General features: G+C 33.8%; 2 protein-coding genes across 7 annotated transcripts; one reads left to right on the top strand and one right to left on the bottom strand.

Moving 5' to 3' along the window:
- Positions 1-7,297: 7,297 nt before the first annotated feature.
- LOC108776259 (ral GTPase-activating protein subunit beta) lies at positions 7,298-16,862 on the bottom strand. 6 transcript variants are annotated; one of them, XM_018542813.1, is made up of 25 exons: positions 16,815-16,862; positions 16,421-16,728; positions 15,855-16,275; positions 15,753-15,779; positions 15,429-15,643; positions 14,861-15,044; positions 14,522-14,782; positions 13,896-14,084; positions 13,511-13,615; positions 13,289-13,429; positions 12,966-13,204; positions 12,652-12,882; positions 12,354-12,507; positions 11,964-12,071; positions 11,310-11,411; positions 10,805-10,945; positions 10,685-10,699; positions 10,429-10,589; positions 10,167-10,340; positions 9,573-9,982; positions 8,852-9,263; positions 8,404-8,719; positions 7,983-8,246; positions 7,587-7,836; positions 7,298-7,452 (listed from the first exon to the last, which is right to left on the bottom strand). In XM_018542813.1, exons 2-25 carry the CDS (start codon positions 16,454-16,456, stop codon positions 7,323-7,325), a joined length of 4,686 nt encoding a protein of 1,561 aa, XP_018398315.1. In that variant the 5' UTR covers positions 16,457-16,728; positions 16,815-16,862; the 3' UTR covers positions 7,298-7,322. The 6 variants fall into 6 exon arrangements, with proteins under 6 accessions (XP_018398315.1, XP_018398317.1, XP_018398319.1 ...); XM_018542815.1 differs by having other exon boundaries at positions 16,421-16,665; positions 16,815-16,854; XM_018542817.1 differs by lacking the exon at positions 15,753-15,779.
- A 1,345-nt stretch (positions 16,863-18,207) lies between these two features.
- On the top strand, positions 18,208-26,118 carry wapl (cohesin release factor wings apart-like). Its single transcript, XM_018542833.1, has 11 exons — positions 18,208-18,647; positions 20,660-22,455; positions 22,710-22,958; positions 23,099-23,347; positions 23,465-23,689; positions 23,801-24,023; positions 24,097-24,312; positions 24,398-24,577; positions 24,966-25,054; positions 25,175-25,276; positions 25,361-26,118. Exons 1-11 carry the CDS (start codon positions 18,464-18,466, stop codon positions 25,508-25,510), a joined length of 3,663 nt encoding a protein of 1,220 aa, XP_018398335.1. The 5' UTR covers positions 18,208-18,463; the 3' UTR covers positions 25,511-26,118.
- Positions 26,119-26,849: the final 731 nt, after the last annotated feature.

Here is a 26,849-nt window from a genome sequence, read left to right on the forward strand (position 1 = left end):
ACGTATTCTGGCGAGTCCGACCTGTCCAATTCGAGACTGCCTGGGACAAGTGCGAGAATACCCAGTGAAAGTATCCTTATCCTCCACATCGCTAACAGCCACCCACTACCATCGTTGTATCAGTCCGCGTATCATCGACAGCGTGACGCCGGTGGCAGAAAAGTGCAGCCAATCACCACGCGCACCGCGGACCGCGCGGGAAAATCGCTGACGCTCGTGTCCCGCGACTACATTCACGTCGTCGATCCGCGGCGCCCGTCCGATGACATCAGTGGATCGGTCCCGTTATTTCGATAATAGAATTTTTCTGCAAATAACTTTTCGTATAATTAAGAAATATAATGACGCGGACTACGTATTTTTCCCTCTCATCAAAGTTATAAATAAAAGCAAAACGGGAAGTCATTTCAATTTTGAAGAATCCGAATTGTATGACACGGTCTCACAAGAGAAATGAATTTTATGTTACGTTGTCTCTGATTTAATCTGGTTTTCAATATTTTTTTCAATCAATTAAACAATGGGTTAATAAATTTATCAAATAATGTTAATAAATCTATTAATATAGCAAATTTTGTAAATATTTTTTGTGATCTTAAATTACACAGTCATATAAAAAACATTTATTACAAATGTTATGAAATATTTATTGTAAATGCTATAGTAAATGCTATATGAAAAAATACTTAATGAGCCATAATAATCCAAGTAAAAAATACTTATAAGAAATACTTATTGTATTTATCATAATTAACCCAGTGAGAAATATGACAATGAAATCGACATTGAATTGATATCGATTCGACGTCGATTATTTCAATAATATTTCGAATAAAAGACAATTAATGAAATCGACATTGAATTGATATCGATTCGACGTCGATTATTTCAACAATATTTCGAATAAAACTTTATATAAATAAGTGTGTATATCAAATATTTATATAACGTTTCAAAAAATGAATAATAATAAATAACATTTATCATATAAATATTCTGTGCTGCCTGGATTGCATCATAATTATTAAAATAATCGGAGTCTGATTGAAGAATCACCCTCTCTTTTAGATAAAATCCCTAATCGTCTCATGCATATCCACCTTTATGGCGGAGGCAACATACCAATCTCAATTTGCAGCATAGTCGAATGGAAATTCGTTTTTTAACTCAGCGAAGTCAGCGGAAAACACGATAATGTTCGTCTTGCACCAAGTTGTGCAAAATGATAAGCACGACATTATACGTAAAATGATGTAATAACATTGCCACATGAATGGTAACATTAGCAAATTGACCGAATAAGCTTGTCTAATTTTAGCATCAATAATGTTGACGATTGTATTACTTTATAAAATTCAGAATGAATCTTATTTAGTTTAATTGCTATTGCTGTAAACTATAAGAATTAACAAATACGTCCTTTTAAAGAAATCCAGTTTATTAATACTAAAACTTATTTATGAATATTAAAAACACATTAATTTATTGTTCAAAATATTCGAAGTTAATTATAATCACTTTCCAGCATTAAATTTCTGTATGGGTGGCCTAAATTTATTGTTTTAGATTTATAATTCTATCGAGTCCATTCTCTCTATAATGATAATAACTCTTAAATTACGTTTTGAATTATATTTTAGATTATAATTATATTTGGACTATATAATTACATATTTTTGGATTTTTTTCAAAAATATTTGTAGAAAACCTTTCTCTCATTGATATAATACCCGCAATATTTTGCCTCGTAAAATCTGAATGATTTTTTGAAAAATAGGATTGTTCGTGAAAATCTTGTCTTGTATTTATACGATCGTGTGATAGCTCGGTACACACGGGTCAATTGATATCTTTTTTTTTGCCCCTTTATTCTACTTTCGAGTAGCGCAGATATCTGAAAACTCTCGTTGTGCAATACCTTATTTTTATGTAATGCGAATCTCGAGTTTTAACAGAATGACTATTGGAAAGCACATTTATATAACTCATCGCGCGAATAAGAACCTTGAAGAATCATCCAGTCGCGTATCTTGATTGTACACAAACACGTACACAATACGATCTTGCTGGTCTTTATTGTGCTATTAAGTACAAATTACTTGACACTCACACATTCGTGCGAAGCGTTTCTTCGATCTTCACATATGCGTGCCACCAATTCGTCATCACGTTCCGCCGCAGTTTCTTGTGAGAAACTTCATATTTTAATTTAGGGTTTTTTTTATTTCAGTGAAGAACATTTTAGAATCTCGTACAATTTGGTATAATTTTTCCAAATATCACAACAAATCCAGAAAAAAATTCTTTTTTAATTCCCGATTTAGGAAATGACCTGTTTTGTTTTATTTCTATTCTAAAGGTATTTTTCCGAAAATCTCAATTAAAAGATTTGACTTTATATATCATACATCGTTGCAATTTTTTATAATAAGCTCTTTTTCAGATTCAAAGGATATTCTTTTTCTAGTCTTTTTCTATTTCTTCATTTTGTCTAACAAGGGAATGGTCAGAACTGTCCCTCATTGATTTCGATACGCTTTGAATATGGTATAGAGCATCAAAAAATATTCGACCCATATTTTTTTATAGTAATTTATCTCGAGGTTTAGAGGATGAAACACCTCCTCGAAAAAAATGGATTTTTTCATTTTCAGCGAATATCTTCGAAACTATGCCGCGTATAAAAAAATGTTTTATACAAAAGTTTTACAGTTTTTTTTAAGCTCTATATAATATTGTATTTTTTTAATGGGGATGGGGGTTAATTAAAAAATTTGTTTTAAAAAAATTCACTATTATATAGACTGTAGAGCATAAAATACTCTCTCTATAATGGTAATTCTACAATTTACTCTTTGTTTCCTGTTTCTTGCTGTCTCTTGCTTTTTGGTCAAAAAGGCAATAATGGGCAAGAGACAAACAGTAAGAAACAGGAAATAAAGAGCATATTGTAAAATTACCATAAAACTTTTGTATAAAACATTTTTTCATACGCGGCATAATTTCGAAAATATTCGCTGAAAACGAAAAAATCCATTTTCTTTTCAAGGAAGTGTTTCAACCCCTAAACCACGAGATAAACCGCTATACAAAAATATGAGTCGAATATTTTTTGATGTTTTACGTACAATATATCCAAAGCGCATCGAAATCGGTGAGGGTCAGTTCCGATCGTTCCCTTGTAAGAATAAATCATACCTTTTGGTTTTTGTATATGAAAATTATAAATTACTTTTATTAGAAATATATATATGTATACATACACGCATCAAATATTACATAATATAAATATATTTTATAATTCTTTTTGAGTTCATATCTAAAAATTATTTTCACGTAAAAAATTATAGATTTAAAAAAATAACTTAGAAAAGTGAATATTTTTTGCGTTTAATTGATGAGTGCTATCTGGATAGTGGAAAGATCAAATTTCAATGCTCTTGCGAAAAAAAAAGAGAATGTTACTCACGAAAATATATAAGGATCATCTTCGCGCACCTGGATTCAGCGAAATTATATCGGCGTTAATCTCCGAGATTCATGACGAGTCAAAAATAATCTGCTGACGTAGCACGAGTGTTTGTAAACATACGAAACTAAATACGAATCCATGTCAACAATATAATACGGGGTATTGAACGGCTGATATGTCACTGACTTTGTATTGTCATCTTCAATTTCTTTGTGATAAGGATGATAACTTTTATCGCTTAGTTGAAAGAATGTGCTGCATTATATATCGTGGAAATCGACTATAAAAAAATTTGCTGTTATAAATTATTTACTGTTGTAAACTGAAAATTTTAGAATGTTGATATGAAACTCGATTTCAATTAAGCATTCGACTAAATTGAAATATACCCAGCAAACAAATGGAACATTTTATCTATTCGAATACGCATTTTATGTATTTAGAGAAAACTATTTTTCGGATTCAATTGGATGCAATTAGATTAAAGACCTGCGTTTTCTATTTAAAATTTTGAATTGATCAGTATTCACGATGCAGTGAAAAAGCTGATATTATCTTTGGATTGAAAGGCAGATATGCTCCGTGCAATTCCTATATATATAAATGAATAAAAATGTATTCAGGATTGAAAAGGATTTATTTTAACATTCATGAATTTGCGCATATTTCTAAAAATCTCATTTCAATCCATTTTTGTTTACTGGGATGTGTGTCTCTTCCGATTAACCTAATTAGTGATTAATTCAATCGGCAGAATTACCGTCCGCAAATTTTCTAAAATTAGATAATTCATCTATCCTAATCTAATCTCTCATTTCATCTAATAATTGATAAAAATCATTCACATAACAAGATAATATCTGATATAATATTTAATCGATATTAAGTTAATTGGTGATTAATTAAATCTCTGCAAAATTATTTGCAAAATTGTTGGCTACAATTTATTCCCCATCTAATGTTCCCCATCTAATCTTTCTTTCTACCACCAAATCAAAAATTAATAATTCTATCTGCATATTAACAGTAAAAATATATTTGATGATAGACGTAAAAATTACTGATTAATTCAATCATTAAAATTGCTCGCAATACATTCGTTGCCTCCAGTCTAATCTTTCTTTCTGTATAAAAGATTATAATAACTCTATTGTTTATGTTTATCAAGAAATAAAAAATTAAAATTTCCGCATTAATATATTATGTACAAATGCTGTTTGATCTCCATTTCTTTTAATAACACCCGATCTCCTTCATCGATTAGTTTCTCGTTATAGAAAAACATTCGAAACATTTTTTTATTTCTGCATTCTGCGACTTCTGTACAACTTGTTGATAAAACACACAAATGCTACTTGATAGTTAATCGGCGACTAACTTGTCAACGGCGATAAGAGTGACGACTCGTATCGGATAATTCGTCTGTTTTTGTTACGCAAGGTAGATATAGCGCGATATTACAATGTGTGCCAACAATTGCGACAATGAATTATGCAAACAATGGATTCGCGCATTCCTACAAAGGCATATTAGTTAAGTGGCAATGATGTATCGTCTTTAGATGAGAAATAAACGCTGAATCATGCTGTTAAATTCTCTCTGCCTGTTTTTAATACATCAAAAGTTTTAACGCCAACGCAGATACAGATACGATTGAATGGAAATCGTCGTAATTTCAGAGAACTTCATCAAGAAACACACAATATAGTGTGCTCGATTTCTCGTACTAAATTGTAACAATAAGGCGTAATATTGTATTAATTAATATCTGCATAATAATTGATATTCCACTTAATATAAAAAATTTATTATATAAGCAAAATGAAACACTGTTATTTTCTTATGTGAATGTGTATATAATTATTACTTAGAAGTAACAGTACAGATAACAAAAACAAATGAATCACTGATTAGCTATCAAGCCGTGTGACAATCATCTTACAGATCCATATCAAACAGAAGAGAATGACTACAAAGGAATTCCTTTGTATCAGAAAATCATAATTTGTTACTTAAATGCAATATGTTTTAAATTCTTTTGTCTGTCATAGCTATTTTTAGAATTTCAGAGTTTTATATAGAATCACCGAAAACTATAAGGATCATCAAATAATTTTGTATTGTAACTATAGAGATATTTTTAATTCAAATAGTCATGTGTAGCTATTTCGCTTTATTGCGTAAGAAGTAACCAATTAAAATCTTAGAATTAAACATGTGTTTTTTGTTTAGACATTAATAATTTCAGACATTTATTATGATCTGTTAAATTCAATTTAATACATATATGTGTGTACAAATTTTTATATTCATAAAAAAGAAGAATACATAACAATAATTACAGGAAATGTATTTTTCTACTGTTTGGTATTTCTACATTTATAAACATGTAGTATGGTAATCGTGGCATATATGAAAAGTTGATGCATTCTGTGAACCAAAGATTCAGATTCAAATTCGTACACATATATATTAGATTTTATTTGATCATATTACCTCTCGTAAGACAATGGCAAATCATCAAGAGTATTTTTACTATGACAACCTCTTTTAAAAGGCCGTTCGGAGGGAATCGTCATTAAAAATACTATATTTGAATCAATAAAGGTCAATAAATAATCACGTCTTTGAGAGACAACGGACTTGAGAGGGCACTGCAAATCCAAGTGTATAAAAAGTGACGGTCACTACATATATACATATATATCATATATATATGTAAAAAGAATTAAGTGACAATAATATATGTATGTAATTGATTTTCCGTGTAAAAATGACTTATATTATACGTTTAAATGTGTACATTAATTTTTTATGCAGTAGCAGTAGAGTATAGTGTGCTATTTTTATACGGAAAATCAATTACACACATTATTGTAGTCACTTATTTTTACACATTTATATTTGCAGTAAGCTTTCAACTATACATAATTTGGATAATTTGAGTTTATTTACATTGTTATTTACAACATATGTAATAAGTTTACAAATAGTAATACATAAAGCTTCTTTTGTTTAATATATATATATATTAAAAATCATATAACAAAAATACGTTTCTTTTGAAACTTATTTACTTATATTATTTTTCTACTTTTTAATAGGTGACTTTCTTTCAGAAAATCATAATTTTTCAGTTAAATGCAATATGTTTTAAAGCTTTCTTATTTATTACAGCTATTTTTTAAATTTTATAGTTATGTACAAAGAGTCACCGGGAACTAGGACTATTAAAAAATTTTGTATTGAAATCCCTCAAAGTATTTATTTTAGAAAATCTAATTTCTGTACACGTATATATAGAATATTTTGAGAGATACAAATCAAAATCCAAAAGAAACTGAATAGAAACAATTAAAAATGTAAATAAAGTTTCTTTCGTATTATTATTTTTTTCTCTTCACTGTATTTTTCCAAATATTTCATATTAAATTTGTAGATGCTTGATACAATGTTATTTGATTATTATATTAAAATTGTTTTTTGAACTTCACATTTTATTAATGAGATATATTTTGTGTATTATTAAGGATTATTATGTAGCTCATTTTTTGTATTCAAGGAATCTAAATTAAGTATGGAAAAGTAATGTTGGGGAAATAAAAAACTATTGTTATTACAGTGAGTATATCTTTCAATAAGAAATAGTTACAAATAGAAAATCATTCTATTTTTTTTACTAAGAATTTAAAGTTATCCTCTTTCATCTATTTTAATAGAAGGTAATAATTTTATCTTCAAGATATTTAATATAACAGATGTAAAAATCATTCTTAAAAAAATTTTTTTTTTCTTATAGCAATAAAGAAATTAGGCTATCGCTTGAGTTCATAGAGATTCTTGAAAATTTCTATTTCACTTGATAAGTTTGCGTGCTGCTGAATAATAGTGTCAATAACTCTGGATCAGTTAAATTTCTCTTATATTTTTGTACCATCTCTTGAATTTTTAGACGTCTTCGTACATGCGGTGGATGATAACTGAAACGAAATATATGCATTTATACATTTTATCTAAAATAAAAAGCTCGCATATTTCAATATAAACAAATATAATATTTCAATACAATTAATCAAATGTAATTAAGAATGATCTTTTTCATTATTAATTTTACCTATCGTTATCAAGCCTTTTTCTACGACCCATATTAAGAGCCGTTTGTCTAACTAGAGTCCCCAAAACTCTTCTTGACACTACCATGCCATCAATTAAAGGCGTTGCTAAATTAATTCTAGAAACCGGTCCCTGCAATCTGACTCGCATCAATCCGTTAGCCAGAGCTTGAAGAAAAATAACGTGCACATCGGTTGTTTGTAGCATTCTCGATTGTTCCAGTCCGGTATAAGTGGAAGGTAGCAAATCGCCTATAATCCAATAAGATCGTATATACTTTGATAGAGAAAAAATACAAGATAATAATACCGTATGGCAATCAAATATATAATAAAAAGTTCAAATTATTTAATTAATGCGATTTTCGGGGTGCTTATCGAAAAAAGAGCAAACGAACCAATCGGGAACTGGATATGATCCTCCAGACTTTCCAACCACACAACCATGATCTTTGTATTAGTTTGAGATGGCACAGCTTGCTTCATTGTTCTCCTAGGCCTAATGGGATCTGCACTCGAAGAATTCGTCGGACCTACTCCCGGTAAGCTCGATGGTTGTTTCTCCAGGTCGAGCGACATCGTTCTAGAATTCTGTGTTGTGTTTTGTGATGTTCCGCTGCTGCGAGTATCCGTGCTTTCACTGATGCTCCGTTCAAACCACACTGCAATAAAATATATAAACTGTGCTTTTAAAAAGTAAACCATATTCCTCTTTTTGTAAAATATACATAATAATCTAAATCAAATATATAATAGAAAAGCAATTAAAAGAGATAAACAATTCCTGTATTTTTTATTTATATCCTTTTCAAGATTTACCTTGTCCACTGGTGCTAATATCGCTATTATAACTATTTTCCTCTAACGAATCCGAGCTGGCCATGAGATACGATTGCGTAGGCACGACAAAAGCAATTTCCGAACTCACATCTGCCCAATACAGCACGTGAGTGTCACCATTGTAAAGCGCCCCGCCATGATTACTGTGAGCTGGCTGTGGCACGTTCACTTGCGCTGTCACTCTCCATGAAGTCGATACATGACCCGTCCAACCTGCGTGAGTAGATACGGAAACGGGCCAACCAAGAGAGCTTAAGAATTCCAAGAAGTTTGGCGATACATTCTCATCATGTAGCTGTGAATACAAGATGTATAACATAATGATGTATCATCCTTTTTTAAAGAAAATTTACACTACAGGATAAATATTGATAATATTATATATATTCCAAAATTCTAAACTATGACCAAAAAATTAATATCTTACCACATTTGATAATATTTCGAAGGCAGACTTTTGACCTGCTTTCACATAAAAAATATGAACAGTGTCGCACGTTCGTGGACTAATATTGTCCAGAGTCTCCAACTCCGTACAGAATCCAGGGATGGTTGGATCTAGAGCAATTAGTCCGCTATTTCTAGATTCATCATTCTCCTTAGGTTCCATATTTAAGAAACCAAAATGACTCAAGAACAAACGAGCCGTTTGGAATTCGTGACAAACCTGGGGCGGTACACATTCATCAGTTTTGTCTTCTGCAGCTTTTACATTACCATTGTCATGCTTCGATTCGAGCGTTATCTGACGTTCTAAGAGTTGCGCAAGGATCTGATGCTCGTCTCTCACCGCGTCATTATCACTCATAACTGCCTCGAGACTTGGTATCGATTCATCCCTATCATAAACATTAAATATCGCTTGAATTAGAATGTTGTGTAAAATGCGATCCAAGTTCTAGATGTATCAGAACATTTGAAATTAATTCGATAATTGAACATTTTATACATCACATAATCAGAATATTATCATTTGTATTTGAATAATTTCACATTTCTATTTCAGTAATTTCAATGTTTCGGTAATAATTTCAATTACATAATCAGATTTATTTTGATTTTATTTTAATTATTCAAATCTAAATTTTTATAGCCCTAAGTTAAACTGAATCTCAAGTTCTTGGTTTAAAATCTAGGCATTTACTTACACTTTACAGTGAGGAATACGATCAACATTATCTGGAAAGAATCTTGGTTTGTAATCAGTTCGCGGTGCGGCTTCAGCCAACGGTAAGGGTCGCCCAGGATTGCTGTTTATACTTCTAATGCTGGATCTATGACGCGGTAAATGACGGAGCTGCATCGTCCACGCGTGTCTACCGAACGGTCCGCGAATTAAAACTGTCACGGTCGGCTGAGGATCCTGATCGTTTCCCAACGGTTCCTCTAACAGCGCTAACACAATTGCGTTTTCGGATACGAAATAACGAAATCTCTCGACGGCTGCTTGTCGTGCCACGCGTCCGCCAGTCCAGCTGTTGCAGTGCCGAAGCAGAGATACTTCATCCAATAACGACGAGAGCGATTGTGCTCCGCAGGCACTTGGAAAATAGCCAACCTACAAAGAGAAAAACAATTATAACTTCGACAAAATTAAGAAAAAGTAATTTCTACGATCTCAGGTTGAAAATTCTTAAGAACTGTTGAAATCTCTGATAATAAACCTTTAGAAGTTTAAATTCTAATTTTGAAAATCTTGGATTGCTGCTTTTTTTATATCTTGTATACTTCGGTGAACAAACCTGTTCCAACAGAATAGTAAGAAGAGCATCGGCGGCATCTCTTACGCGCATGGACGCGGGTTTTAGCTCCTTTTCATCTTTCATTTTAACGGGTTCTCCTGGCTTTCCAACGCTCTTAGTACCGGACACTCCGAGCTCAACGACTTCTAATACTGTGGTCAAACAGTCTTTGTCCTTTAATAAAAAAAATCAATGTATACATATATAGAATTTCAATTAGGATTATATAATTTTGTAAATCAACTTTAAAAAACCTGCCAACCTGTAACAATTGCGGATGAGCAGTCAGCCAGGTTGTCAAGCAACTGAATGCCGCAACGATAGACGAATGGAGGTCCTTAGAGTGCGCCGGGGGTGGACGCCAACACTGATATGAAATGTAATCACACAACCATTTAACCGCTCTCTTGCATTCTAGAGCATCTGCAACATACATAGCATTGTCGAGGCGCACTTGTTCCACGAACGTTCAACGTTATAAAGCTGACAATTTATTCTATCTGACAGCAATATCGAACCTGTGAGTTTCCTTGCTGCATGCAGAATTATTTGAAATAAGATGTAGATAAGTATCTACTTCTTGTATAAAAATATATGTACATAGCAACATTTCAATCTTAATACGATGATGTTACTACCTGTTTCACGAATGCGGGTACGTGCTAATCCCGACAGCATCTCGAGTGCTGCTAGAGAAATATTTAAGTCGGTCTTCCACGATGAAATCAAACGGTGACACACCAAGTACGTTGCTCGTACAAAAAGAGCATGGGCAGAATCTACAAAAATGTTCCTCTCATTTAATCATTAGGTCTATAAAAAATAATATTACCGGCCTGTGTTTTATACAAATAAATACATACATATATAAAATTGATATATAACAAATACTAAGTGCGTATATACATATATATGTATAAAGAGAGAGAGAGAGAGAAAGAGAGAGAGAGAGAGAGAGAGAGAGGGGGGGGGGGGGAAGGAAGAGAGAATAAGTAAAACTTTTCTCAAGAATTATAAACGTAACAATAAAAAACATAATAAAAAAAACGATAAGCAGAAATGAAATTCGCATTCTACAAATGTTTTTGAATGCGATTTTTATGAAATGTATGTAGCAAGATAAAACAATAAATATGTATTTACCAAACGCAATGCATTCCTCTTGAAGAGTTGCAATGTCAGAGGCATCACCGATTGATCGCTGATCACTGGATATACTTATTTGACTGGCCGAGTCGCTGGTGACTATATTAAGCGATGATAAGACAGTACAATGGCGAAACGCACAACAGAACACAACTCGTAATAACAATAAAAAAATTAACATTTCATATATAAGCACGTGTAAAGCTGATACGATGAGAGGTGATATTAAGCATTGTAATCAGAATATTTGCGTCCTCATACTAACTCCCATTCACAAAGCTATCGATAAATATTAAAAAGTCGCTGCATTAAACAAAGTAGCAGTATACTGGGACATTGCTATTTTACTGGCATCAAAGAGAAACCAGTCATGATCATAGGCAAATTATGGTGAGATGAGTAAGATTAATTATTAAATTTATTTATTACTTTGTCTAAAAGTATTCTTTATCAAATTATTTTTTAATAAAATAGCAATAAAATAATAATGTTTTATACTATTTTGCCACGTGATATATAAAAGATAATGCCTATGACCATAAGATCGCATTTATAAAATTTCGATACAAACAGGAATCATTACTAAGTAATTCAGAACAGTGCACCTAGCCGAACGCAAGCTAATATCGTTTATTAATATCAAGAACGAACCTGAAGATAACAAATTAGTTGTCGAATCACTAGTTACGGTATCGGGTTGTGTGACTTGCTCTACTTCTTCCGCTGCTGCAGAATCTTGCACACTCAATAACAAAGCCCCTAGTAAGAATAATTTTTACAAATTATCTTTACATTTATTTCCAACTATGTAAAACTATATTTTGTCATTATTCATAAATTTAATTTCCTACTTTTCAATGAAATGTTGATTTTGTTGAGAACTTTTGTTTAAGAAATTTATATTTAACAGAAAATTAACTTTTTCAAAGAAATGAACATTTTGATCAAGAATAATGTTAAGAATTCAGTAACAAATACAAATTGTAAAGTAAAAATTAAATCACAAGCAATCGACAGTAATTTTAAATTTTATCTACTTACCCAATAGCATGTGCGTATTTTGAGGATCAGTTTCTACTTGTAAAGCGTTTATGAGTAAATTCATGAGTCTTGATTTTAACTGTACAAATGTTACGGGACTTTTCTCGGAAAAGTTTGTGCTTGGGAATACCGGAAGCTCCTTAATAGCGAGATTCTGCAATTCACATTTATCTTTCTTCAATTACTTGAATACTGTTCATATTGTATTAAATTACGAAACGATTTATTAAATATTAATAAATTTTGCCAAAGCAGAGAATTCAAGAGAGAGATTACATTTTTATATGTATGTTTTTACCTGAAAATGCAAAGGCAGCGTTAACATCGATATTAGCAAATGTATCGAGGCCCTTCTCAAATCCGGCTTCGATACTATATTAGATTTCAGCTTCAAATCTTTCTCTGGTAAAACCACCTCCAGAGCGGATAATACGGCTGGTACCAAGACTTGTATACCGTTCAAATCGAGGCGAAACAGATCAGCTGAATTCAACAAAATACTCGCCAATGTTTCACCACATTCACGAGACTGAAAATGAATTAAGTGTACGCACGTTACATTGATCTCTCTCTAAGTCTATCAAGAAATATGAGTTACATTACAACTGATACCTCGTCGACTTTGAGGCCGTGATACATCGCCTGGTAAAATCTAGCAAGGTATACAGGTAAGATCTCTTCGCCTGTTTTCTTGGCGCAAAATATTCGACACAGGGCGCCCAATGCCTCCGCTCTGCCGGACTCATAGCGATCTATACAGAGTGTCGATGGTACATCGCTTACGGTTTCCTGCAATGAGCTCGGCCCATCTACAAGTACCGAAGATGGACGTTTGGAAGCACCCGATGGTTCTGCACATGAAATGATTATAATACATAAAAAACAATTACATGTGAAATATTACCTTATTTCATGCACATATAAGCAATACTTACGTGGTAAATTCTGCGACCAACCCTCGGTACCGATAAACGCAGCTTCGAACAACCATTCCCCGAAGAGATGCAGTATACTGTTACATTTGGGTCGTCCTGGAGCTAAAGGAGGTCTAATATCCTGGCCTAACGAAGTCATGGCTACAAATCACACAATCGTGCGATTAAATCATCAGAATATATCTTTGTCATATAACTATGAACTTATAGAAATGATATTACATGCTGTACTTGAAGCAGATGATGGTCCGGAATTAGATATTAATATCGGTGGTGTACTAGTCACACGGCTTGTCGTCAATCCAATTAACGATGCTTTCGGAATTCCTGCCAAATATTTGTGTTTCTACAAGATGTTTTATAATAGCAACAAATGAATTATCTAAGTTCTAATAATTACAATTTATTCTAACAATAACAATTTTGCTTATAATAAAAGCAGAATTTAATATAAAATAATATAGAATAAAGTATAGCATAAAAGGAAAACACTATGATACAAAATGAGAGTGCTATACAGTATCTGTGATTTTAGATCTTAGCAGAGAGGTATTAACTGATTGAGTATAATATCGTATTGGCAAGAGAAAGTATTGCACTGGGATACCCTTAGTAACTGCAGAAGGAGTGACACTGAAACTTTTGGCAAGTCTGCGTTGAGTTGGGGGTGTGGGGGAAGGCTGAGGCTGATCTCTACTGTTCGATCTGTCCCATCCGACACCCCCGCTGCTGATGCCGCTATTTCCTGTAACGTTGGATATGCAACATTCCTCCCAACAGCATGCCTGTGAAACTCCTAAAACATTTGCGACAATGTGCAACCGCCACCATTGCAAATATATGTGAACAAGCCGACAGGTGTGCGAGTGTCAGACAGAAACAAATTTTAGGAGATATACATTTGATGTCGTCTTGCCTCTCAGATAATTTACAAGTTATAGCGCACAATCTTTTCGAGATAAATCACGAATTTAACGTTTAACACTAAAAGTACCGAGCGGTCATTATTGGTGATTTCTATTTTTCAAATTAATATTATATATTTCTTGTGTGTAAAATATAGTGTTCTGAAATTTTTTAACTTTTCAATAATTATATTCTTAATACTAACACTTTTATTTTTTATCATTTTCATTATATTCATAGTAATTAAAATTAATTTATTCGCTTGATCCTTTTAGTGAATAAAAAACGTTAGTATTTTTGTATATTACATCGACAGCCTTGACTTACCAAGGAAAGCGTCGACCTGACCTGCTATGCCTTTTATTGCTTTTAGAAATATTTGCGGCAAGCTTTGCAAACACGGATGCTGGCACGGATCTATGACATTAGGACTGGCGATAGCATATTGCAGAAACGCTTGTGTCTGCGAGACAACGGCAGGTCTGCACAAATCTACAGGATCACCGATAGTACGCAACAATCTGTACCATGCCTGTGCCACTGCTTCGTCTGACATAGTGGGTGGTACTAGCTGCGTGTCTTCCTCACCTATTAACAAAATTTTGTTTATCATAATACCGCAAACAATGTACAAATTTTGTTAATGCATATATTAAAGGCACATACTTATTTTTAATTCGGGAAACATTGGCCCGTACATAATATGCAGCAGTCTCGCTGTAAGAGCGAGACACACGCGGTTCCATTGCTCTACTAAAGCCAATCTGTGACGCCATCGCAGGCAAGATTCTCGTAACGTTCGCCATAACGGAGGTGAAGGAAAACTGCGTTCACAAGAGACCAGCCAGACCTGAAAAAGACTTCGTTTTATAATGTGTTCTCACATGTACAATCTGGTAAGATTCTTATCATTTTTGTTTCACGAGTGTGAATATTATTACAGATATATTAAATATATTTTTTAACAAAATTTAAAAAAAATTAAGGATTTTTCTACATTATTTCAATAAATAATATGTTTTAAGATTAATGAAATTAAAAAAATGTATTTAAACCATAAAATTATTAAATATAAGTTTTGACCTTGTTGTATGAATTGCTTCATGTGTACATAACATTTTTTTAAATATTTTTATATGTATTATAATTGAAAAATATAAATCTGATTTTTATCCCATTTTTTGCAGAGACTGCATACCTGATACATCCTTAATTAACTAGAATATTTCCGTACCTCTAGCAATACACCAAGCACTCTCTCACATAACTGTTCTCCTGCATCTTCTCTAGTTGCTGGTGGTGCTAATAGTGCGTCATTAATACCGATGAGAAATAATAGTAAGCTCTCCCATGTTTCTCTCTCCAGAGTTGCAGGACCTCTTGCAATTTGCTGCAAAGTTCTAAGTACTCGATGACACAGGACAGCTTGCCGATTTATAGTGTCTGTACCTAGAAACATTTATTGAAAGATGATGTGTTACAGATATTGGTATAAATATTCATCTTGCAAATTGATACAAATATCTTCAGAGAAATTAATATATATATCATAGATTACCTAGATCCTGATACAGAAAAGGCCAGACTTTGGGAAAGAAAATGAACTTTATCGAAAGGATTAAACAGAATAAATTTAACATTAAGGAAAACCAAATCTTACCTTCTCCTTTCCTAGGAACAAACAGATTGTGAAAATGACTTATGATCTTTCTGGCATAGAAGTTTGGGTCATCTACAATTGGTCTGGGTACGGAGATTTTTGGTGTTGAGTATAGAGCTGACAGCCACTCGCAGTATATGTTAACACAATCCCTGACCGTGTCGTGCTCAGCCAGTGGCAACGATAAACCAAAACATATCACCTCCATGCACCATTGAACCTCTCTGTCGGTGGAGAGCGGACTAGGCTCTCCTGCCTGGGTGATGCCCAAGTTTGCGGCGAGTTGGCGAACTATGGAAAGTGCGACCTCCTTGCCTGCACCAGGAGGGAATTTCTCCAATACGCTCTGGCTTTCCTCCGAGCCTTGTTGGATCAGAGTGCTCAATGAGGCCCATTCTGAATACATCCCTCCTTGGGAATCCTAAAAACATGTAGAAACATGGAATTTTTCTTAGGCAATGAACACTAAAAATACTAAAGAGAAGATAATTAAGGTTACGTGGAATTTCATCTAAATAGGTGAAAGTAGATATAAACAGAGGATACAATCTGTCAAATATAATCACCTTGAGATTAACTCTGTTGAATACGCCTAAATTCATAGATTATTACACGCCTATACGCCCTATATATTTAAGAAGCAGCTTGGATGAGAATGAACGCTGAAGTCAACATAAACGTTGATAACGTTTATGACACAAGTTAGGAGAAAAATTTCACTTCGCGTGGTCTATCTCTCAACTAACATCCGTCGTCGGGACCGTCGGGTCGTTGATCGATCTTTTTGACATTCCGCACGTTTGACAGCTGACTTCAACAGTGGCATCGACAATCAACTCACAGATATAACAGACGTATGTGATAAACATGCGTTCTGAGTACAGAATTGTCGTAACATATTAAGACTTTCAAAACAACAAGATTATTTTTTACTTACTTACAACCGATTAGATTACTTACTTTTGCTTATACAGTACGTGGTATAACACGCTATCAAGAGCCATAGCGATGTCCATTAATTCCAACGTCATACGTCAAAACTTGGGTGATGCTTTACGTCTCATAAATGCGTTACGGCAATACTGTGCTTAGCATTAATCCGTTGGTATAGTAACAATCTGATTTATCGGCTCAATGTAATAGATTCGATAAATTAAAAGTATGCATACTTATTTATGGAGCGTTTATATAATAAAAAGTCATGACTTTAATAATGATAATTATATAGCCTCGAAATATATATTAAAATCGCAAATTTATGACTAGTCGATAATGACAACGCTCTGCAATTACCACAGAAACGTAAACATTACGAGATTTGGTACAAGAAGACCGGAATATTTAGGTTTTTCTCTGATATCTCATGGGTGTCAATATTCTTGACTCAAAACCATTTAAAAATTGTTTTATTTAAGAAATTTTTTTTGCAATCAGAATCTTTACTTCCCCCCTTTTCAATTCTCAAAGGCTGGTATTTGAAATATCTTTTATTTAAAACACATGTGCAGTTTTTACAATAAAAGAGTGTATTTTATATTTCGTATTTTAGTAGTGCACATGAAAGTATTACGTATTCTCTCTATTTAAAAATAAAAGTTTCATGTATTTTATCATTTAAATATGAAAATTAACAATCTTAATATTTGAAATACATATAATATTTTTACGTGTACTTCTGTTAAATATAAAATACAAAACATTTTTATGTGTGCCTCTAAAATACAAAATACAAGATGTAATTGTCTTACAAATCTCATTTTTCAAATAAAATATTTTAAATACATGCCTATATCCTGCCAAATATTCAAACATTTTAGGGAATTTCAAGTAATCTAGTGACTTTAAAACTCTATCTACTGGTGGTAGAGGTGGCAAATATCTGGACTCTCCCTCTCCCTCGGAGTAATATACATATATATGTATACACCGCTATATACGTGATCTAAACTCCGAAACGAAAAAATCGGCAGATGGCTCGAGATCTATGTTGATGATTAATAATCCGTACGAGTCTCAGAAATTAATAGTAGCCAAGTGGTGGAGAAAGAGCGGAGAAACAACGATAGCGACGACCGAGTACGACGAGGACAGCCAGTAGAGGCATTAACAGTAAGTGCCGAGAGAAGTATAGTGGAGTATCGCGGTCGTGCGGCACGGTACCCGACCGGGATCGTTCCGATCGCTAATCGAATTTATCATCTCGGCGTCGCGCGCGAACGAGCAAACAAGCGAGCGGGCGGCCGAGGGAGCGAGTAAACGTGTGCAAACAAAGCGAACGAGAGGGAGAGCGAATGAGAGAGGCTCCCCGTCTCCGTCTCGTGCGCGTCAGAGCAGCTCATAATATGGCGTTTGTTTCGGTGCACGTTATCACACCGCCGCGGGCCACCGCCATCCGCCGCAGCTGAATCGCTCCGGATTTCGGCCGCCGTCGATACGATACGGTGGACAGGAAGCGGTCGCGTTTTCGGATGCTCCGGAGGCCGCGGCACCCACGTCGTGAGCGCGCGCGGCACGCAGCCGCTCGTCACCGACGGGCACGAGGATAGATTGCGTCATTATCGCCCGTATCGTCCTGCGATGCCGAAGAGGACCCACGAGACGCGCGCACAATGACGTCCCGCAGTTACACCAAGTCTTACAGTCGCAAGGTCAGCAGTGTATCGCCTGCCAGCATTCAGTTCGACAAGCTCTTCCGCGAGAACAGCAACCGGCCGTCCGCAGCCAAGTCCGCGGGCACCGTGGGCAAATGGGGCATAACATCGTTTACCTCCATCAGGAGCACGAATATCAATGGTAAAAACATATACTTTATCGCTCGGTGTTTACATTAGATGTAACGTGATGATTACTGGTTACAATAGCGCTTTTGAAAGTCGCTTCTACGATGGCAATCGATGGCTGTTATGATGGAGAGAATGTATTTTGTAAACAATAAAATTCTGGCATTATACGTTGGCCATGCTACTGGCTGACTTTATACATTGAATTTTGTATGCCTGTTTATACTGATGCAGTTTAATTTTAATCTTGGTTCAACTAACTTCTTCTCTTTCTGGTTCTAAGAATTATACCCGTCTCTACCAATGTAGTTTAATTTTAATGAGAATGGCCAAATGTATTGTCGAAATATCTATATAATAAAAATGCATTGTTACAAATAAATTTATGAAAATATATGATTCTTTGCTATCAGAATCCAGCGTGTGGTATAGATATATGCTCTTTTATGTATCTTTATATTATTTATACATATTCTAAGCCACTTATACTCACTTAATTATTGTTTTAATTTTAATCTTGATTTATCTAACTGTTCATCTTTTTTTAGTTCTAGAAATTAAAAAGGAATTAACAGTAAGTTGAACCAAAATTAAAGTTAATATACATTGGTAGAAATATGCCTTGAACATTGAAATAAATCTGTCTGTTTATGATGGAAAGAGAGGAATACATTCATAAACTTATTATACATATATTTTTTGTATCCTAAAACAATGATGATATTGAAATTAAAATAATTAATATAAATCAGAAAGGGTGATGTAAGAGTCAAAAGATAAAATTTCATTTAAAAATAATACTATAATGTCAACACATTTAATTTTAAATTTGAAAAGTTATAAAATATAAATATAAAACTATAAGTATAAAAAAATATAAATATAAAAATTACTTAAAATTAATTTTGTCCGCTGTTTTTTAATGTCTGAGGAGGGCTCAAACCTAGAGCCGAAACTTGTTACGATCATCATGTATTTAATTTTAAGTAATTTTTATATTTATATATTTTTTTATACTTATAGTTTTATATTTATATTTTATTACTTTTCAAATTTAAAATTAAACGTATTGACATTATAGTATTATTTTTAAATGAAATTTTATCTTTTGACTCTTACATCGCCCTTTCTGATTTATATTAATTATTGTTATACTAAGAGTCCTTGAATATTTTCATCTTATTGAAATTAAATTTTTTCTCATAATGTATAAAGGAACATCATATCAGAAAGTTTCATATATAAATATCATTTATAAATATTTATCAACATAATAACAGATACTTTCTTATCATGTACTTATTTAACATGAATATTTATTGAAAATTAAAATATATTCGCTAATGCATAATGATGATAAACATAATAATTTTGTGCCCATTTCTACTAATACAGATTAACTTTAATGTTGGTTTAATTTCCTCTTTAGTTTTTTTCTAGTTATAAGGAGAACAGGACAAGGTAAAAAGTAAATTAAATCGAAAATATTAATCTACATTAAATAAAAATAAACAACAGGAATTGTGTTTTTTCCACAGTTGTAAATGTTAAAGAACCAATGTTTTAACACTAAAAATAATAACTATAATCTATTTGTATAAAAGTGATTTAAATCGACAAGATTTATTTTTAGAAGCTGGCACAATCAACTGATTTTACGCCAATGATATAATGTCAATATTTAACTGCGGTGATATCATATAGTGTTCTGTTCAATAGAATTTGGCATTTGAAAATTGAATAGAAGATATTACATAAGCACAATATCACAATATGAATTCTACTACGAAATTATATTACTTTATGCAGCATTTATGCATAGATGTTTTGTCGTGTAATATATAAATGAATAGATAATTATACATATAAAATACCTTTCTATTAATCGAAACGTTTCTTTATCTAGAAGTAATATCAATCTTGAGGACATATTTAAAATTACTTAATAATCTTCAGTCTTCATCAACGTGTAACATATTTCCGTAAAACATTATGTTCAGCATTACAGAATTGTTCCATTTTTAGGGAGGAGAGATGATATACATAATACCTTTGGCGCAAAGAAGATGAAACTCGATTATGGTAATCAGAATCGCGTGAATCCTGGAAAGGATCCATTTTCCTTCGAAACTGACCCGGACAACAAATCGGAGTCTCCGGTCGTTAAGCCGAAGAAATTCTTCAAGAGTCGAAATGTCCCGCCTGTGATGGAAGAATCTCGCCAGGATGTGGCAATCTACAGACAAGTACCTGATTCGCAATATGGAAGGAGTCGCGCCCCGAAGCAACCCCCGCAGCAGCAGCAGCAGCAACAACAGCAGCAGCAGCAGCAGCAGCAGCAGGTTGTAACAAAAGTGTCACATGCTTCAATTAAGAAAGTAGTAGAAAGTTTAGATAGTACCAGTACGCCCGACACTCCTCCCATCAGGGAGGAGAGTAAACCGCCGATCGTACTGAGAATATGCAAAGGTACGGCGCGATTGGTTTGTGGAGACGTGCATCAGGACACTCAGGATCTCGAACCTGATACCTATAGGATTTCTACTCCCCTCGCTAGTCCCTCGAAGGTGGACGTCGAACGTAAGACTTTCAATACGGAAACATCGCTCAAGTCCGATCATCATAAATCCTTACGTACGCATCAACCCGTTATCTCCACCGTGTCGATCCCGTTGGATAATTCGGACATGCGACGGACCACACGCAGTCGCGCTAAGAATCTGAACTTGGACCCAACGGCGATAACTTCCATCGTGGCGCCGTCGACGACACCAATCACTTCCAACTCACATGGTTCAGGCCTCTCCTTGACGCTGAGAAAATCGGTGACGGATTCCAATAATACACTTATCTCTCATTATGATATCGTTAAGACTGACTGCAGCTCAATGTATTCCTCGAAACCGACGATCGAACCGTTGATCGGACGCGATCAGCCACTGCCGACTACAACTCAAGAGCTGATCGATATATTATCGAGCGATTCCGACATGAGACTACAATCACAATCACAACCACAACCACAACCACCACCAGCACCGTCGCCATCACCACCATCACCATCACCACCATCATTACCATCATCACCAGCAGCACCACCAACATTGGTCGCCAGTACGGATGACAATGACAATGACAATGATAATATGGAAAATACAACAGAAGACACAACATCAGAAAGTATTGCAAATCAAATTGAGCAACATTGCTCTATAGATATCCCGGCCAATGAAGCTGTGGCCGAACCCGTCATGATAGCACAACAATTCCAGCCTGAACCAGAACCAGAACTTGAATCGGAGCCCGAACTACTGACCCGTGGAACAAACGACACCATCGCCACCGTCGAAATCGCAGCTAAAGCTCTGGTAGATCAGGATTGGTCTTCAAGCAGTGATAGTGAAGGCGCTGGTGGAAATGCCGAGAGTGAAATCCCACTGCACGTGACGAGTACAGTTTCGGAATTGCAAACTACGGATCCACCGTCGACAAGTGTTTCGTCGACCAAGCCTGCCGCTAAGAAAGGCAGTATCTTCAAGAGCCGTTCGACGGGCGCGACAAATGGGAACAAGAGGCGAGCGTTGTACAAGCACAAATGGTGCGACAGTGATAAGGAATCCATTGCTCCGGACACGCCTAACACTGGCAACAGCACGCCGACCACCGCATCTGGGTCCAGCAGCGCTGGACCAGTGGCATACGAAGAAGAGTTTGAACCTTCGCAGTTGACGAGGGTCGTCACTTATCCTACAGCCGATGTAGATTTCGAGGACGAAGCTGATGCAGTCACAAGCGTACGCTGTGGCAAAAAAGTTAAAGGAGTGAGTAGACAATTAATTATTATATTGTGGAATATTGATTGTTTCCGTGAAAGATCTATATTATAATACATAATTTTTGTTGATAAAAGACTCACAAATTTTTTTTGTTACAAATTCGTAAGTAAGATTATTCTCATTTCGAGTTATATAAGACATCAAATTATAATAAATGTAAAAATGCATTGTAATCATGTTATACATGCAATTTATTTTGATTTATTATATATTTATTTAGCCTTTATTTTGCCTTACAGTTTTATACTGTAGTGAAGAATGTAAAGAAAGCTCATCAGATACAAGAAAGTGGAGAATTCCAAGAGTTTAATGACGATGTGGAGTATATCTTGGATACATTAAGAGAAAATAATCCAAATGCTACTCGTTGCCTTTCGGCCATACGATTAGCAAGTAAATGTATGGCTCCTGCATTTCGAATGCACGTGCGCGCTCATGGAACTGTTGCCAAGTTTTTTAAAGCTCTTCATGATGCAACTAAAGATCAGGTATAAATGCTTGCACATGACAAAATTCTATTCATTTCTATACATCCATTCATGTTACATTTAAAGTTTTCCTTATTAAATTGACTTTTTTTAGTATACATGTAATTGTATATTGATGATATTATTATTACCATTTATAGAGTCTTGGTCTGTGCACAGCTACAGTAATGTTTGTGTTAAGTCAAGATCGTCTTGCTATGGATCTTGATCGCGATTGTTTGGAGTTAATGTTGAGTCTATTAGAATCTGATGCTAGCCATAAGGATGCTCTTGATGATTGTGGTCTTAGTCATGCTGAATTACTAAAAAATAAAGAAAAAGTACGTCAGTTATGTGCTGATATACAAGCTCAAGGACATGCTAAGCATCTAAATTTAGATAATATCACCGTAAGTAATTTTCAATATGCATTCTCCACATTTATATTCATTCCTGTATATGCGTTTATATTTATGTAGGTTTATTTTTATTTCCGAATAATATTTGTAATACGCCGTTTTTAACAGGTTGGTCAGCTCGCTATGGAGACACTGTTGAGTCTTACGTCAAAGCGCGCTGGAGAATGGTTTAAAGAAGAGTTACGAGGATTAGGTGGTTTGGAACATATTGTAAAAACAATTCGAGAATGTCACCGTCATATTAACAGCCAGAATGTTTTAAGATCTGGTTGGACAGATCCTTTATTAGATAAATTACGTAAAGTTGACAGATGTTTACGTGTCTTAGAAAATGTAAGTGCTTCTTTTTTCTTTTGTTCCTCCCCTCTCCTTGTATTGCATACTATATTATAAAAAAGAATAGGTAATGAAGAATGGTTAAACATTGCGATATTTTTTCTTCAGGTAACTCATATGAACGAAGAGAATCAAGCGTATTTATTAAAATACGAGAATGGAGTATTAGTAAGCACGTTAGCTAATTTATATCACTTATGTGGGCAGGAGATTCCTATTTATCCAACAACAGATCCAAGCGATAAAAGTTCCACTGGTGCTGTTGTTAGAGAATGTCTTTTTGCTATTATTAAAGTTCTCATCAATCTTACTCATCGGTTTAATAGACAATGTAAGATTTCCTTTTGATATTATTAGTGCATTCATACTTATTTATTCTAAAAAAATATGTATTTTTTATACAGCTTTCGGCAGCAAATCAGTTGGTTCACAAGTTGGCGTTTTGGATTGTAGTTTGTTTCTTTTATTACGTGTGCCTGAATCACTCCCGGAAGAAAAGCGATTTGATATGATGATGTTGGCATTAATTCTGTTGATAAATTTAGTAGAGCAGTGTGACGACAACAAGCAACTCCTTATTGACTCAAAGTCACCTCCGTCATTAGAAAATATTTTTGATGGTAGATATAATTAATTTTTACCCTTCTTTAATGTAGTAAATTGTGGGATTACATGACCTTTGTTTTTATAATTGCATAATTTCAGCGGAGGAAAGCGGAGTAGCGTCCCTGATTGATTTATTTTACAAGCAAGAGGAACTTGCGCGGGCTGAGGAACAGAAAACAGATGCAATTTTAGACGGAAAGAAAGATTCTGAGCAAACGGAAAGAGTATCGAGCACTTCTAAATCTCAGGAAGAATTTATCGAAGAGACTGTTACAAAATGTTTGTACTGTGTTTATTTCTATGTGCATGTATACGTATCTATTTTTATATCTAATTTTGCTTAAAATTTATTAATAATAATAATGCATAAGAATAGTTGCTGCTTGAACAAATTAATTTTTAACATTTTTCGAGAAAGTACATTTTTTCAAGAAATCGCGTTGAAGAAAATTAAGTATTATTTACTATAATTTCTATCAAAAAATTAAATTGTTATTTATATCGAGATATTTAACATTAGAAATAAGTAACAGAAATTTTTAAAATTTTTTTGAAGAAAAAATTCAGTAGCTTATGTTTTTAAAATTAATCTGTATATTTTATGAGAATGCCCAGATTTACTTTTGATTTTTTATTATAACACATCCGCAAGGTTATTACTTTACAGTGTTACAGAAAGCTGGACGACATATGGAGCACACATTAATTGGAGCATATGTGGTACTGTTACTTGGATACTTAATAATGGATAACAAGGTAAAAATTAAAGGCGACTATATAAGTGAAAAATATTAATCTATTGTTACGTGTTTAATAATTTACATCCAAGGAATAAGCACAGTTCTTTTTTTTTATTAAACTTTTTCTATTGTATAGGAATACGAGTCGCTAGTACGAAATAGACTACCAGACAAGAATTTCGCCACTATGGTATCTGTACTTCAAAAGTTCTTCAACTTCATGAATCTGACGGCATCGGTAAGCATCCGTTCGAAGAATATCCCATTTGATGTGGAAAAAAATAGTAGTAACACACACTTTCGTCACGTGCATTTGTTTCAGAACGAAGTGAGTAGTTGCGGAATCGCCGCTACCGAGAAGGTAATCAAGTTCCTAAAGATGTCGGATGCTAGGATCGAAGAGGAGAAGAATGAGTTACCATTGCCAGCGTTAGAAGACACCAACACGATGCTTGACTTAACTTCATCTTGATCGATATGCTATGCACATACCTGACAGCATTTCTTTCATCTGGCGTGCACGAAGAGCCAAAGTTGTATTTTTTGTCCAACAAAAAAATCTTTTTATTACAATATGGATGAACCTGTTTCATATTCGTATATTTTGATACATATTTATTCATTTACGTAATTTATTGTTGTAGGTCTCATTATTATTATTGATTCGACTTATTTCCTTATCTATGATGTGGAAGCTCTAGTTTGTATTCTAGTTTAAGTAAAATAATATAGGGTAACTTTAAATTTACGTACAGGAACACATCTTGTAATTATAATTACGGGGCACTTATCGCAACTATATCGTTACTGTCTACACGATATCACGATAATTATTCGAATTAACGAGCAGCCACCTTCTTTTATAGAGAGACTGCCAAGAAGAATTCATGCGATAAGCTTCTTGCCAGCCTACCTGATTCACTTTCTGTACATGAGATCTTAAGATTGTACAATCGATTTTTAAAATAAAATATCTAATGCGTTTCAAAACTTGTTAAGTAATCAACAGCGTTAATCATTGTACATTGTAACTGGCTCGAAATTCAGCATTTTCTTTCTTTCTCTTTTTTCTTTTTAATATGCGTGAGATTTATTTTAATATTAAAATTATATATTATAAGCCTCTTGTAAATGTAAATTTATAAATTATAATTGTATCTTATATCCGCATTTCGAATTATTGGATCCCTTTTAGCGCTACAAAACGTAAGACGAATTACATGGTTGATGTGGTACAAAGGTACGAGAGATTCCGTATAATAAAATTAAAGGGAACGCGCGGGAGAAGCCGTAATACATTGTTACATTATGTGTAGTAAAATCGCTGAGGCACATGAAAAATCTATGTAGAATAAAATATTTTTTTTAAATATACGTTATTAAATATATATGTTATGAATACATTTATTCCGTTTAAATCGATTCTTTTTTGTATTTTCTTCAAGTTTCACATTTCAAGAATATTCTTGCAGTTTATATATTATGACAATATTTATTCGCAAAATTGACAAAGACCTTAAAGCAATTATCATGCAGGCAGGTAGAAAATAATCACCGGCTATTTTGACCCGTTTAACAGGTAGACAAACAAATCTAGCCCTTTTGTGCGAACAGGGGGAAGGTTTTCAAGACGCTCGGAATTATAGAATTATTTTCTACCTGTCTATTGTGACCGCTTTGAAGCCTTGTATCAGTTTTGCACAAATATAATATTTGAACTGAGAATATATATTCTTAAAATACTTTAACAAAATACAAAAAATATCCAATATTAGCTATTAAATCTCATATAAGACCGTAAAAAGCGAAAA

Source organism: Cyphomyrmex costatus, unplaced genomic scaffold (genome assembly GCF_001594065.2).
Source record: "Cyphomyrmex costatus isolate MS0001 unplaced genomic scaffold, Ccosl1.0 scaffold35, whole genome shotgun sequence".
In the NCBI taxonomy this organism is placed as follows: domain Eukaryota; kingdom Metazoa; phylum Arthropoda; class Insecta; order Hymenoptera; family Formicidae; genus Cyphomyrmex; species Cyphomyrmex costatus.